The sequence below is a fragment of the Choristoneura fumiferana genome, chromosome 15 (assembly GCF_025370935.1).
Source record: "Choristoneura fumiferana chromosome 15, NRCan_CFum_1, whole genome shotgun sequence".
In the NCBI taxonomy this organism is placed as follows: domain Eukaryota; kingdom Metazoa; phylum Arthropoda; class Insecta; order Lepidoptera; family Tortricidae; genus Choristoneura; species Choristoneura fumiferana.
The window spans coordinates 11,971,456-11,987,322 of NC_133486.1; the positions used below are offsets into that span (position 1 = coordinate 11,971,456).

Genomic DNA, 15,867 nt, shown 5'->3' on the forward strand with positions numbered 1-15,867 from the left:
TTTACAAAAGTGCAATTTGTACCACACGGCGACTCAAAATAAGATGTACCTACACGGTGTATGAAACCAAAATTAAGAATTCAAAAAATTACGCTCGTCTGTCTTCGCCTTTAAGGGGGGGATATCCAAAAAGAGAATCTACAAATTTTAATAGTACGGGCCTCACGCTTAGTAGGCAAAAGCGAAAAGGGGGCAAGTACCGAATAGATCCAAATATGACACCGATAGATTTAAAAATATCTCCAAAAACACCTCTGCGCCAATCTTGTGCCGCTATATCATAGGTAGGTATTTTTGACTGAATTTTTAAATCTCCTTAAATATTAAAACTTGAATAAAGAAACCTCTTTGTTATTAAAAATAGTACAAATCTAAAGTACAAATTGTCGATCATGTTGACATCACGTTATTGCGTCACTTATGTGTTTACTCTGTTGACGTCTATCACAGCTTTATCAGATGGTGAGATGAAAATGATCCAAACATCAAGAATAATACGGCATTTCTGTTCAATAGTCCAATGAACGCACCAGAACAACCGATGAAGCGACAATGCTGCAAATAGTCGCTCTTGCACTTCTGTGGGTCACCGTAAGTACCTAATTCAATCATTCTAATGCCGAGTTTAGACTCAAGAAAAATCGTGCAAGTTGCATTACATTGCGAGGCCGTAAAGCCGACGAGTTTGTAATGGTCAATCGAGCGCCGCAATGTAATGCAACTTGCACGATTTTTATTGCAAGTCTAAACTCAGCTTAAGCACCATCGCAAGGAATCTCGCATTCACGCAAAAAAACCGCATCGAAATCGGTCCATCTGTTTGAGAGCTACGAAGCCAGAGACAGACTTGGCGTCAAACTTATAACACCTCTTTTTGGCGTCGGGGGTTAAAAATCATTGCATTTACCGTAAATACTAACGTCGCTTCCAACCGCTCAAAGGCCAAAATTCGAAGTTCGTATCGTACCGTTCCTCTCACTCTTGTATTAAATAGTATAAGTGTCAGAGGGACGGAACGACACGAACTTGATTTTCGAAATTCGTAGTAGTCCCGCTGGGGCGCTACTGTAGCGACTCCTAGCGCCATCTAGTGAGCACATATAGACACTTCAACCATGTTCTACATCGTGCTATCGAAGTTTCACAACTCTGACGCATATATACAACTACCAATGCTCGTCCTTCGGACTTCGGTCTCTATTGGAGCCTCCCCCTCACTACTACGAAATTGGAAAAAGGAAGTTCATGTCGTACCGTCCCTCTCACTCTCGTATTTAAATAATATAAGCGTGAGAGGGACGGCAAGATACGAAGTTCGAATTTTGCACTACGTAGAATCGGACCTGACCGTCTTCTACTTCAGTAGGTAAAGAAAATACTATTTTATGGAAGCAATTTGGAATAATCCATTTGGAAACGCGACCAGTGACAACAGTAAATGACATCGTGACACCAAACATTTTCCGAAAATACCTTGAAGAAAATGGGTTCGTCAGAACATTGTGCTATGATGAACACTGCGGTATATCGTGTTCTCAATACACAATCATTCTTCACAAACCGAAAATAGAGATGGGCAAAACGTATATGAATAACGAATAAGGATAGCCAAATTATTCGTGAGTGACGAATAAAATTATCGAACGATTATTCTTGTGAAATAACTTTATCCACAAATAGTTTATAATTTGTAGGTCACATCGAAACGGATCGACGTGATTTTTGGCACAGAGATAGTTTGGGCCAGAGAATACCTAACATAGGCTACTTTTCATTCCAAAAAATGCACAGTTCCCGAGGGAACAGCGCGCGATAACCGAATTCCACGCGGGCGAAGCCGCGGGCAAAAGCTAGTAACGAATAAATCATTCGTCATTTCAAAAATGTGCTCAAATTATTTATTAGGTATCTAGCGAATATAACTATTCGCGAACAAATTACTCGCGCATAAATTATTCGTGGATAAAACGAAAAAACAATAGGTACCTAACTGCGAAAAATAATGATATTTTGTTTTTTCGAACAATTATTCGGACAAAAAAATATCCGAACAATGCCCATCTCTGTCAGAAATGCATCCATACCTCATAAGCCCGAAACACTCACGAAGGCGAAGGTCGTTTAATTTCTCGCATCATAAAATAGCTTGGGCGATTTGGGTCGCTATATCACGGGAAGAGTTTTCCGTGCCGGCCAAACTTTGGTTTTGGGATATTGACCGCGAGATCGATTGAGTGTAAAGTTCACGGGCATAGAAGTGAAGCGTAAAGGTGGATGTTTCACAGTGGAACTTATATAAAATTAAATGTACCTGCCTTCTGGCCTGCTGTATAGTATATTACATAGGAGCCTGTCGTATCGCCTAACGTAGTTTGTTGTAATGATCGATTGTCTTTATTGTTAATTATACGAAATGACTGGACTTTTCAGATCCGATCGGAACACCTCATGCGTCGTTAAAATGAGTTATGTTAGGTTAGGTTTAATTTTATACATTTCCTGAAAAGTCCAATCATTTCGTATAATTAACAATTAAGACAATCGATAATTAGGACAAACATTACATTAGGACAAACGATGTCAGGCGATTCGATATAGACCCATATACTTAAGTATATCTTTAACAATATGGCTCCTCCACAAGCCTTCCTGTTAAATCACTATAAATTGATGAAACCCGCATTCAAATCCATTGCTCAATTTCAACGATTTAAGCGTATATACCTACATACAGACAGACGGCAGGAAGCGACTTTGTTTAATACTATGTAGAGATAGAGATAAACTGTAGATAGATAAACTGGCTAATGTCACCAAAATCACACAAGAAGTAAGTAATAAAAGCACCATAAGGCAAAGTGATATATACTACATAATTATTAGCCTACATACGAAATGTTGGTAGGTATAGCAGACAAAAAACGGATGAGTAGAAAGTCATCGAACTTGATGCAAAACACATAAAAACATGGTAATAGAAAAACTCAATTACCATTTAACAGGCGGGCAGGTGCGGAGTAAGCCATAAAGTGTATTTTGGCGCTTAGACGTTTGTCCCACTATAGGAGATAAAGCTGAAGGGCTGAAGCGACAAACTAATTAAGTACCTACTGGGCGACTTGAACGTCGATGCTTTGACAAGAAAGTGCAGGTGTAAATTTTATATTACACTCTTTTACTATCTAACGTGTAATCTTTTTATGAAACCATCAGAAAAACCATGCCTTAAAGTTCAAGTGTGTGTTATGGAGATAACTTGCCAATAAATAAATAAAAATTGAGTTAACTTTAAGGCTTAAACTTAGCTAAATGACAGATTACCTCCTTAACCATCTGTACTGTACTTGCATCGATTTTTCATCCTGTATAAATAGCGAAGATGAAGTGGAACCTCATTCTCATCTTGTGGTAATTCAATCTTGCAAGTCAAATTTCACTTACTTCCAGTGGGCGGTTTGACTCACTGGCTGGACCCGGGCAAACATAGACGAGAGTGAAAGGTACGAGTAATTTTGCCCGCCAAAAAATATGAAATTGCTTGAAATATTTTAGAAATAAGGACAATTTCCTCATTTCAGCTGAATTCATTAGTCATTAAAAAGTAAGTAGTCTGTGTATTTTTTTGGTGAAATTTGAAAAGCGGGCAAAGTTGAACGATTTTACGGTACCTTAAAACAACGAGTGAAGAAAGGGTGTAAGATAGATACAGGTTAGATAATAAAAATTTAGACAGTCACGTGGGAATCGGGTTATAATGAAGCCACATTATTATCGCTTAGCTCACTGACCGCACATTGGTCGCGCAAATACCTTACGAAGTACGCCACGGAAAATGATTTTAACGGCCCATCTATCAAGATACAGTTTACGATGACCGTAAAGGCGCGGAGAAATGGGCATTTTTCATCCCTTTCTGCTTTATGTGGCCGGTTTATGGAAGGGTTAAGGGAATTAGGCAAATAAGTTATGTTACGGCGAAACAATAGGAACGATTCGATCGACATAGCTGTGGTCAACGTGTTTCTCAATTTTTTTCATAATATAATACAATATACAGTTTTGAGTTAGTACTTTTTCTTGATTGTTCATGTTTTGTAATCGAATCTTTTGAATACATACATACATACTGACAAGCAAGGCCTGCTAAATAAAAATGTAAGTCTGACTGCTGGAAGAAGGCCTCCCCTTTGTCTTTCTACTCGTCTCTGTCTTTAGCAAAATCTTAACAATTTGGGTCGAAACGTGCCAAATCTCCTTTTTGGCCTGCCCTGCTTCGGTGCCCGTCTCATGAATCTGAATTGGTGGCGATTTTGCCCAGCGATCTGGATGTCTTCGGTATATATGATATACATGGGACCAGATCCTAAAATAAACGTTTAGTTATTAATATTATTGTGTAATTTAGAATGTAATGAAATGTGGCTTTGATTCAATTAATTTTAATTTATTTGGTTTGACATAGATAGACAGATTAATTTAATTGGATGTGATGTGTTAATTTGAAATGAAACAGAAGTTAATTAATTAATTAGGCAGTGTACATGAATGTCATGGAAATTAATGTAGGTAATTAATTTGATTTAATGTAATGTAATAATAGTATATTTTATCAGCTTACTACCATAGTCTCATAAGAATATTGTATAAACTAACAATACTTGGATCTACTCAGTTATCCGAAAATAAATTATTTTGATTTTTGATTTGATATAATATAATCTAATTGATCTGGTAAAACTTATGTCTGATTATCAAAATTTTAACCTTAATTCATCAGGAAAATTTGACTTATGTTCAAAATTTTGTGCGCTGAACTTTAATTAAACACCAACAAAAATTGACGGCACTAAAAAATAAGATACGGGAGTAAATTTATTCCCGTAATAAAGTCGTTCCGCGGCTAACACCCTATTTCGGCACGATGGGCCATTATACATTTTTACGATATAAATTTGTTTAGACCTCAACCCTTAACCTTGGGCCCGCCATTATCTCTTGTATATAACGGGGGCGCTTTAGTTGCGTCGCCTCGAACGATGAAAACGCGGGTTCTTTTCCATTGCTTAGGCCCAAGCACGAGAGCTTACTCAACGTCCTTTAAAAAATCGTTCAAATAACACAAATTTATGCCCTTGAATTTATTCACGCGATATCTAGCGCCTTTAAAATGCGATGCTTGAGCACTGTTGGGCGGAATCGAAGTTAAAATAGCACCAACGTCGGATTTTGACGCGACTCTAGCTACATAATATACGCTCTCGTGCAAATTGAGCCTTACCCGTCTAATGTCCATCACGTCGTCTGTGTTTTGCTAGAAATCAGCGCTATCAATGGTGTATACCTAAACTGTGATCTCAACATAATTCTGCCCCCCGCCGCTTTTGATTTTTTTTTTTGACACTTGCTCGTAAACTTTTTTAGTTTTTTTCGTCTCATTGCGCGTACACACCTGTACGTACTGATGGTGCTGCGCGTGCTGCAGTACATGTGCTGTACGGGCGGTACTAGAATTACGAACATCGACTCATTAAAGCCCTCAGTCTTCGACTTCGGGCTTCTAATAGACTCGTTCGTAATTCCTTATTTACCGCCCTTAAGACACAATGTACTATTAATCACAATACGACGTCATCGCTTACCTACACTGAAAACCTGAAACCTAAACAAAACTGTGCGTCGCAACGCCCAGGAACGCAAAGAACGTCGCGAAATGGTCACTGTGCTCTAGATGCATAACGTACCTCTGGTAAAAAAAAACATGTAAAGAGAGTCCATATAAAAATATTTGAAACTAGCTTTTGCCCGCGACTTCGTCCGCGTGGAATTAGGTTGTTGCGCGCTGTTCCCTCGGGAACTGTGCATTTTTCCGGGATAAAAAGTAGCCTTTTATCACTCTCTAGCCCACAAACTACCTCTATGCCAAAAAGCACGTAAAACGGAGCGGCCGTTTCGACGTGAAAGTCGGACAGACATACAAACATACAAACACACACACACACACACACACACACGCATTTATAATATTAGTATGGATTCCAGATCTTAACTACGGTATCCTATCTTTCAAGCTGGAACCATTTTACATTCCCGAAATTTAGGTAATTGAAATCTTTAAACACCTTTACTGCTCACTTTAAATTAGTCACGCAATACCGTCATCACAAATACAATCCGGATTTATTTTTGGCTAGTAATTTAGCGATAAAGTGGCAATGTATGGCTGTCTGTAAATCTGTGTTGCCAGCCGTGGCAATTTTGCCTCAATTAACAAAATTATGTGGGTTAAGCTATTGTTCAACCGTTGAGATTACATGGTAATGCGCGGGAGTCATTAAGATCCAAGACAAGATCTGTTGCTCTTGACTGTTTTATGGAATATTATATGAGGGTAGGATTAGCTTTTAAATGAGATAAGTGAAGTAGTGGCTGGTGATTTTTAAGTCCGGAGCTGTATCTGCAGGGCTAAGTACTACGAAACTCGAAGTTCGTGTCGTGCGGTCCCTCTCGCTCTCGTATTAAATAGTATAAATAAGTGTCAGAGGGACCGCACGACACGAACTTTGAGTTTCGAGTTTCGTAGTAGCCCTGTTGTCCGGAATACGGTATTTGACAACTCCTGATTTTGCCATATCTTAATATTATTATGAAAATATAGATATACAGATAGTGTTTAGCGAAGAGAAAATTTAAATCGGTTGAAAATTGGATTTATAGTGATTTTTTGAAAAATCTATATACCTGTCTCTTTCTCAAACGCTTTTTTCTATGCAGCAAGTATGGCGGTACTGGAGTGTGACGTCACATGCCAGTATGTCTTTTCTCTGTTATTTGTAAAGGTAGCTTAAAAATTGTTTTTCTATTCGATAAAAGGCATTGTGTACTTTTCATTTATAAAACATATACAAAATAGTCAAATACCGTATTATAGACGATGGTAGCGAGTCAATTACTTAAGTGTCGACACGTCATACGCTTAAAAACAACTGAAAACATTCTTCTCAATACAGCGATTATGGCATCGGTAGAGCCGGCCACATACGCTAGGTTATAACCGATGGTTATACCTGTACAGTTAATTTGTTCAGGCTTAGCCAAAAAATATCAAATTGCATATATAAAAATTTGTTTGCGCAGGTAAGGCGTCATGTCATACACAAATGAACTGTGCAGGCATAACCTAGCGTGTGGGGCCGGCTCTATGTCCTTTTGCTCCGTAATTAAAATAATTAAATCCACCCGTAACTTAATTAGCAATAAATAGAGAGAAGACCTGTGCCCAGCATGAAGTGGGACCTATGTAGTTTGGGATGATGATGATATTACTAATCATCATCATCCCAGCCTATATACGTCCCACTGCTGGGCACAGGCCTCCTCTCAGAACAAGAGGGCTTGGGCCATAGTTCCCACGCGGGCCCAGTGCGGATTGGGAACTCCACACACACCATTGAATTGCTTCGCAGATTTGTGCAGGTTTCCTCACGATGTTTTCCTTCACCGCAAAGCTCGTGGTAAATTTCAAATGTAATTCCGCACATGAAATTCGAAAAACTCAGAGGTGCGAGCCGGGGTTTGAACCCACGATCCTCTGCTTGAGAGGCGATAGTTCAAACCACTAGGCCACCACGGCTTTTTACTAATAGAACTGCGCTATTATTTTTCTTCCACAATTCAAGACAGATCTAACCTCAAACAAAACGGCCGTCAAAACAGTTTAGGCAGGTAAATAAAGTTCCTGAAAGCACAATAGAAATACAGAGGGCATTAAACAAGAAAGTACCCCATTTACATTCTTGACCTGGCTAATGCTCAGCGCTCTGTCACTCCGAGCTTTCGGCCCTCTGAGTTTTTTACAAGCTTTTATTACTGAAAAGCTCGTTATGTTTACCTGCGAAATTAGCAGGGATCCGTGGTTTTTTAACCCGTCGCGCGACCAACGACTTTTTGGGTAATTTTGAATAAACAACAACAGTTATAGAAGGTGATCGAAACTCCTAACAAAAATTGGCAAATCATAGTCACCTGCATTAATATCTGCTACAGCGGAACGTGCAAAAATATCTGACCCGTTCCTACAGCCCTAGAAATAGAGTCGTATCAGACATTTATGCACGCTTTGCTGTGTCAGATATTGACGATGGTTGTACGCGCCGCTGTTCCAGCCGGATTTTTTTGGTTAGTCTTGGGTGGATGCAGGCCGTTTCCATCCAACTAAAGCCTGAAGTTCTGACGGCGCCTGGCTGCGGCGCGAGATAGCTCTGCCTACCCTGGAATTGACCTAATTCACGCCACTGCTTGTGATGGAGCCATATTTTGAAAGATATACTTAAATCGGGTCTATATCGTATCGCCTAACGTCGTTTGTCCTAATGGCCATGTGACCAATTCTTACTGACAAAAAAACTAAAGTTTTTTTTTTACTATAACTTTTCTGGCACGTGAAATGAGCTAAAGATTGCGCTCCCCGAGCAAAATGTTAGATTTGCGCCTGAATCCGACCCACTTTATTGGTCATTTGTGTTCGTATCGGTCTCACGGATCCCTAACATTATTACTCGTCGGAGTGTACTTTTTCATAAACTCGTTTATGCAGTCATTTTACTTTAGCAAAGAACGAATTGAAAAAGTTTCTCAGACGGAGCTTGGCTCGGCATCATACATCGGAAGCGGATCTATTTAATAAGTAGGATGAGATTGTTTGAAAAATGCTAATCCCTACTTCCCTACTAATATTATAAATGCGAAAGTAACTCTGTCTGTCTGTCTGTCTGTCTGTTACGCTTTCACGTCGAAACCACTGAACCGATTTTGATGAAATTTGGTATATAGATATTTTGAACCCCAAGGATCAACATAGGATACCTTTTATTCCGGTAGAGGGCGCCACCGCGCGATAACCTAGATCCGCGCAGACGAAGTCGCGGGCTTAAGCTAGTAGGGCATATTAGGCAAAGTTCTGCGCAGGGGGCGACACTCGACACTAGCACAACAAACAAACTGCCATGACAACGTCAGTTCCCTTTATATTTTGTCGCCATGACGGATCATGACCAAAGAGTATTAATACCTATAGAAGTCATGACATATTGATTAAGTACCAAAATAAATGTTATTTACATCGATTAACGATACAGCAATATTTCCAAAAATGACATTGAAATAATATGATATTACGGCATCCTACGGACATTTAAACTGATCGAGTGTTGCCATTATTTCCGGTTGCGAACTTCCTTCCGCTGCCGTTCGTGTCGTCATAGTGTGTTGTATGTTTTTATATGTTTTAGTTTTTAAATGGGTCCCACTGAAAAACAGCGTTGCGGCTTGCCGTAACATTATGCTGAGTGGGGTCCACTTTATACTATTCGATGTTTTTTTTTCCATTTAATGTATTTTTATGTGTATCGAATATGTGTAAATAAATGTTTCTCTCTCTCTCTCTCATTTAAGATACTCAAAAAACATAAACCATGCATATGGTATGTGCTAGTGCTGCACTCTGGCGGCATAAAATTGCAGTAATATTCCCTATTTGGGAAAACTTTGATGTCCTGAAAACAGTCAATGTTTGAGTTGATTGAAATCTACCCTAAATAGTTTCTCAAATTGTGCTATTGTGGTACATTTGTGGCTTTTTGATAGCCAGTTATAAGCAACGTCAATAATAGGTCAAACATTATGAATACGTGCGGTTGGTACTTTTTAACACCTTGTGACGTCACGGATCCCCACCCATCAACAGATCGTAAAAATTTCCAAATGAGACTGTTTTAAGTTTAAGAACCCTCCTAACATTGCTGAAAAATCATTCTTTTATTTATAACAGTGCTCCGCCGATGACTTCTACCATTTCCCCTTCAATGCCACTCGCAGCACCGTCTCAGGGATCGCAGCGTACCGATCAGCTCTCACCCTGGACTGGCTAGCCGGCGAAGACTCGAGGCAACGCGAGCTGGCCAATTCCTTTGAGATCGTCGCTACCATTAAGCCTAGACCACGAAGCTCTGAGTGCATCGCGTTTACAAGACCCGCTGCTGGGAAAGTGGCCAGGCTCATGCTGGAGTTAGTCAAGTAAGTGTTGAAAAAAAGTAAGACATAAAAAAAATGCCCATAAAAATTGAATAAGGCTAGGTTAAAGTTTCACGCGGTCATCAGAGGTGTTGTAAATACATTTCAATTTCTTCATTGTCTTATTCAATGAAACTTGATATAATATATCGAATAGCATCTGTTGGCGCTGCTCTAGTCCTTAACGTTATTGATATTTACTTATTCTAAAACACTAAACAAACCTTATTTCTTATCCATCAGAAATCTCGAAGGAGACGAGGGCACGATCATTCCAGAGCTGATCCAAGGTCTAATGAATGCCAGGCTGCTGATGGAAACATCGATGTTAGAATCGGAGCCGGACCTGAACTCCTTGGTCCACACCCCAGGAGCTATGATGGGGGAACCACACACAACGTTTCCAAGGATATTGGCCATGGTTTGGCTGATCGGTTCTGACCCAATCACGACTAAGAAGAGTGGGTGGTGTTCTGTGAAGAAGGTTTGTATTCGTCACCGTATCAATGTTTGTATCAATAATGTGCGAGGACGTGTTGCGAGGGATGTGTTTTTCATCAACCAATAGAAACGCTTCATTTACACATCCTCGCACAGCACATCTCTGGTGGAAACACTGGCGAGGTAAATGAAGCGTTTCTATTGGTTAATGAAAAGCGGATTACTAATGTATGGGCAAAAAACTTTTCCCAAAGTATCACATCCCAAAATATTTTACTCAAATTATCATTTGGCAAAAAATCATTTGCTAAAAAAAACTTATCGCAATTTTACAGTTAGTATTTTTTTTTTGCAAATTATTGTTTAAAAAAAAAGTTTCATATTACCAGTAATTTAGTCAAATGTATCGTTTGGCATAAAGCACTCTTCTCAAAATATTGCATGTCAAATAACCTACTTTTCTGGTAGCAGTAAACGTAACCTAACCTACTGATAAGTTCGTTGGTGGGAGTCGCAGTTCTAATAACCTACTTTTCTGGTAGCAGTTGGTTCTGTGGTTGGTTCGTGTGCGAAGTGTCATTTTGAAAAACATTTTTTTGGCTAAATATTATCCAAAGCTTAATAAGCGTTAGTCATAATAAAACTTGACAATTTAAAATTATGCCAAATGATAATTTGACCAAATAAATAAAATGCGAAATGTTGATATGCTAAAGATTCGTTTGGGAAATGAAACTACTGCGATAAGTTTTTTGGGAGGTGAAATTTGGCGAAAAATATTTTGCCGAAACGGCAGTACACCATGAAAAACATTCCTTGCAACACATGCCCGCACATCTCTGTAGGAAACGCTGCTAAGTGTCCTAAAAAATTCTTATTTGTCTGGTCAGTTTAATATATCAGTGAGTCTGGTAGTTGATTAAACAGAAAATTATGGAGCCAATGTGAAGAATTTGAATAATAATGTGAAGATATAGCCAAAATTCTGCTTTATGTCTTTTTACACGACGTGACGTCTCGGGCTCCGCTTCCGAACCCTGATGCTCTTCATCTTCATCAGTATTTGTTTGATTGACAAAAGAAAAAAAATGATGGTCACTTGTTTCTGATGGATGATCTAACTGACGGACTAAATAGAGTGATATTTAATTTACTCAGGCATCTATCCAATTGACAGACCTTTCATGAGTTGTCAAGACAGGATACCTTCATTGATTTTGTAAAATGGTAATAGTGGATTGTGACGGATGTCTCTCGGCTATGCCACATGGAGGAAAAGTATCTTAAATATTGGAGTTAGATAATTTTACTGAAAGACGCCTTTATTATGATTTTAAAAACAATTTAAACCGCATTCAAAGTTTTTTGAAAAATACCCTGTCTGAACCGAGAATCGAACCCACCAAATAGCTTAAAAAAATACAGTTGTAAGTATTAGTTTTCCAGAAGTTATAACTGTCAAATTACATGGTCTTCCTTTTACGATACAATACAAAACAATTACTCTTTATTGTACACCAGAAATAGTAAGCGATACAGAAAACAGGTACACAGAGAAAATTACAAGGTAAGCAATAGACGGCCTTATCGCTTAAGAGCGATCTCTTCCAGGCAGCCTTATTACATTTAGACTTACCTTTTTTTGTCAATCCTGCTTTGAAATAACTTTTACTATTTTTGTATAATTATTTTTACTTATATACATTTGACATTTAATAATATTTTGACATAAACTTATTGTGAATAATAAAATGTAAGCATGTGTTCTGTTAGAATTGATAATGTGATTTTATAAATATTTGTACGCCATACTATGGCAAAACAAGGAATGGATCCTATGACATTATGTAAGACCAATTTATACCCTTATTTATGCAAATAAAAATATTTGAATTTGAATTATTTGTATATGTTATCAGGAAATAAATAATCCTTATTATTGAGCCTTTTGTTCAGTACCGCAAAATTACAGATGTTTTTTACTATTTTGCGGGTTCGATTCCCTGTTCAGACAGTGGATTATTTAAATTCTTTTAATGCAGCCTAAATGGTTTTAAAAATAAAATGAAGTCAGTTTCAGTAGGTAAAATGGTCTATCTGGGCCTATCAACTTTTTTAGTGTTATTATTCTGTCCCGGTCAGGTCAGGAGACATCCAGTGGATACACTTTGTTAGAAAAATGTTTGCAACTAATACTTAAAAGATGAGCAATGAAAGCCTTAAAACTGTCACAACTCATCACATTGATTGACTTTAATCATTCCCAGTTCAACAAGTACCTGATGATAGCCCGTCCCACGGAGATCGCGACGCACATGCGCGCGCTGGACCCCATCATCGCACGGGCACGTTTCATCATCGAGTCCTTCATTCAGAATGTGACGCCTCTCAACATGCAGCCGGAAACGACGACACAAGAAACGAGGCCACCACCTACCACCACTACGTTCGAAAATGTTCGTTGGGTAGTTTTACTAGTATTCTTACGAGAAATTTAGAACTTCCCCGCCTTATTCGCAGTCAGTTACAAAAGGGTTTACTTATACCCGTCAAGTTTTTAGGGTTCCCTACACGAAGTAGTTATTACTTTCAAACACCGGATTGATGGGGGCAAAAATGTACCAATGCTAGTGATTAATTCAAAATCGACTAAGTTTATCGACATCGATAAAAAGCAATTTTTAACCATCATTATCGAAACTAATGGCTAAGTTTGAATTCTAACGTCATATTGTCCATAAGTTAAAAGTAAATAAGTATATCAAGATTACGTTTGAATAGGGTCAAATTATTTACATAATACTTCAAATAGTGTTAGAGAAAAACGACTGCATTTCAACTTTAAAAACATTAAATGATTTGGTAATTGGTGTCCGGAAAACATATAGAACTGAGTCGTACAGAAGGAATTCATCAACAATATAAATTGTTGGAATATGCTCCAATTACTACAGTTACCTATAAAGGTCATTTAGTTGGGTACAATGGATATTGTTGCCCAAGGGACGAAGACTGAAAATGTGGGAAAAAATGTTGATCCTATATAAAATATATATAATATAAAATATATATATATAAAATATTAAAGAAGTTAATTCCTCAAAAAGATTATTTTTGTGTATGTCGTTTTCTTCTTCATCCGAATTGTTAAAATAACACAACGGTTGTACATCATTTTTATCAATACCAACTAATAAAATTAGTTTAACGTGTACTCGCACTATTAAACGTCAGTACAGATTTGCACACTTCAATCCGTTGCTTGTTACTTAATTGCTTACTTATAATCAAACTTGAGAAGGGATAAATTATATTTCACAACGTTCGAAGAACAGATAAACGTTGGGGGAGAAGAGCCCTCGAGTAGTGACCACGGGCCGGAAGAAACTGTCGGCAGGCCTCCTACCAGGTGGACTCATGACAGTCAGAGTTGCGGGATGCTGGTGGATGCAAGTGGCGAGTTGTCGTTCATTGTGGCGTTCTAAGGGGGAGGCCTTTGTTCAGCAGTGGACGTCTTCCGGTTGATGATGATGATGATCGTTCACAAATAGTAGTTTCGTGGGTTTGTCACTAGCCAAAGTTAGGTTCCTCGCTCCTCGCTTGTTTTATGTCAACGTAAATAAATCTCCGCTTCGTTTAAACTCTAAAAAAATTCTATGGAGGCGGTTATGGAGGCGGAGGTTTGATTTCTTGCGGAGGTACAACCCTAGTCTAAACTCCTGTTGACTGAATATTTTGCAGGAGGTACCGCAACCAACCAGGACTAAAAAACATTCCGGTCCAGAACGAAACAACGCTGGGAAGGCCAGTATCTTTCTTATTATCTTTACTTAAAAATAGTATGATTTATATAATACTATAATTTCCGTTGTGCGCGAAAAATGGGTCGATCAACTTTTTCTTGTCACTCGTTGCTATAGTTACGGTCTCCTGAGTCACTCCTTAAACCGTAAGTTTATAAGATTAAAATTTGCCAAACATGCATTTTTGTGGTAGTTTTAAGTCCCTTCTATAATATTGGTCATCTAATGAGCATGTTAGTATAATGTGAAATGTGACACCACATTTCTTCTATTAAACAGTAGATACTCTTTTTGTCCCTTCGCTGACGGGACAGAATGACAACAAGAAATAGTTGATCTACCCAAATAACCATACATATTGGGAACTTTTTCCAGCCATTTGTTTTGTATAGTTTCATACTGGTTAAATACCAAGGTTTTTTAACTCTACCTACCTCTACCCGTACTGGATGTATTTGACATAAAATTTTGCATTTACTTATATAAAATTACATTTTAATACCTCTCGTAGAATCTTACAACAATACTACACTGTATTGTATAAACTCAATTCCAGTAAGAAAAAGATGAAAAGATGGATGAATGTAGATGAAGCGAGAGTTGTATGCCAGAATCGTAGCAAGTGGAAGGATTTAGTCTCTGCCTACCCCGTTGGGATAGAGGCGTGATTCCAGTAAGACATTAAATTAATCGAAACAAATAATTTTCTTAAAACATTTTCTCATTGACAAAAGGAAATCTATGCGAAACGATCACTCGGCGAAAAGATCATTCTGCGAAACAATATATCAGCTCAAATAATTTTATATAAACCGGTTTATATAAATTTTGTCTTTACAGGACCTCGGTGCAGTTCTAGTAGAAGCTTCAGCACCTCCACTCCCTCCTCCTCCCCCCGCTGAGTTCTTCGTTGATCCTCTACAAACCCTACAGGACGTTCCTGAGCAAGAAAAGGACAGAATATCTTTGAGTTCAGCAAAGGGTTTGCAGCAGTCGATGTTGGCAGTAGCTTTGAGTGTGTTTGTTATTTGTCTTGATGTGTTGTGTTAATTTTGAAGTCCATAAATTTAAAGTGAATAAAAAACAGGATGTTTTATTGGTGTGAACCCGTGGTGTGAATTAAGAATTACAAAAGTTTCAAGTCGTTATGTATACTTATGTGTTATGTGTGTGTGTGTGTGTGTGTGTGTGTGTGTGTGTGTATGGTAGTTGTAGCATTTTAATCGCCATTAACACCTGCCCTACCGCATATAGATTTTGGAGAAATGGTGCAAACCGAGCGAAATTAATTTACATTGAAATTTTTGGTTTGAATTGTAAGTTATTTTTGAATCGTAGGTTGGGTTTGTGTGATGAGTGTTTACGGTGTTTGTGTTCTCACAGCGTGGAGGCGGAGGCGCTGCACAAACACACATTTGTAGCTTAGACGTAGCTATCGAAAAGTCGCGGGTTAGAAAAGCAATTATTCATATTTCATACTATAATTTCCATTTTTTTCTCTCATTTAGGAGATTGCGCCTGTTTAACGTCTTTTTACCACTAGGGAGTAACACGG

The 15,867-nt window shown here is 38.3% G+C and overlaps 1 protein-coding gene and 1 long non-coding RNA gene across 2 annotated transcripts in view; one reads left to right on the top strand and one right to left on the bottom strand.

The window, feature by feature from the left end:
* The window catches only part of LOC141435628 (uncharacterized), a 226,363-nt gene that overhangs the window by 175,093 nt on the left and 35,403 nt on the right, over positions 1-15,867 (bottom strand). The window lies entirely within an intron of this gene.
* Positions 431-15,384, top strand: LOC141435639 (uncharacterized). The gene is made up of 6 exons (XM_074098378.1): positions 431-591; positions 9,827-10,071; positions 10,312-10,552; positions 12,777-12,965; positions 14,251-14,313; positions 15,153-15,384. The coding sequence occupies exons 1-6, from the start codon at positions 553-555 to the stop codon at positions 15,360-15,362; spliced, it is 987 nt and encodes a 328-aa protein (XP_073954479.1). The 5' UTR covers positions 431-552; the 3' UTR covers positions 15,363-15,384.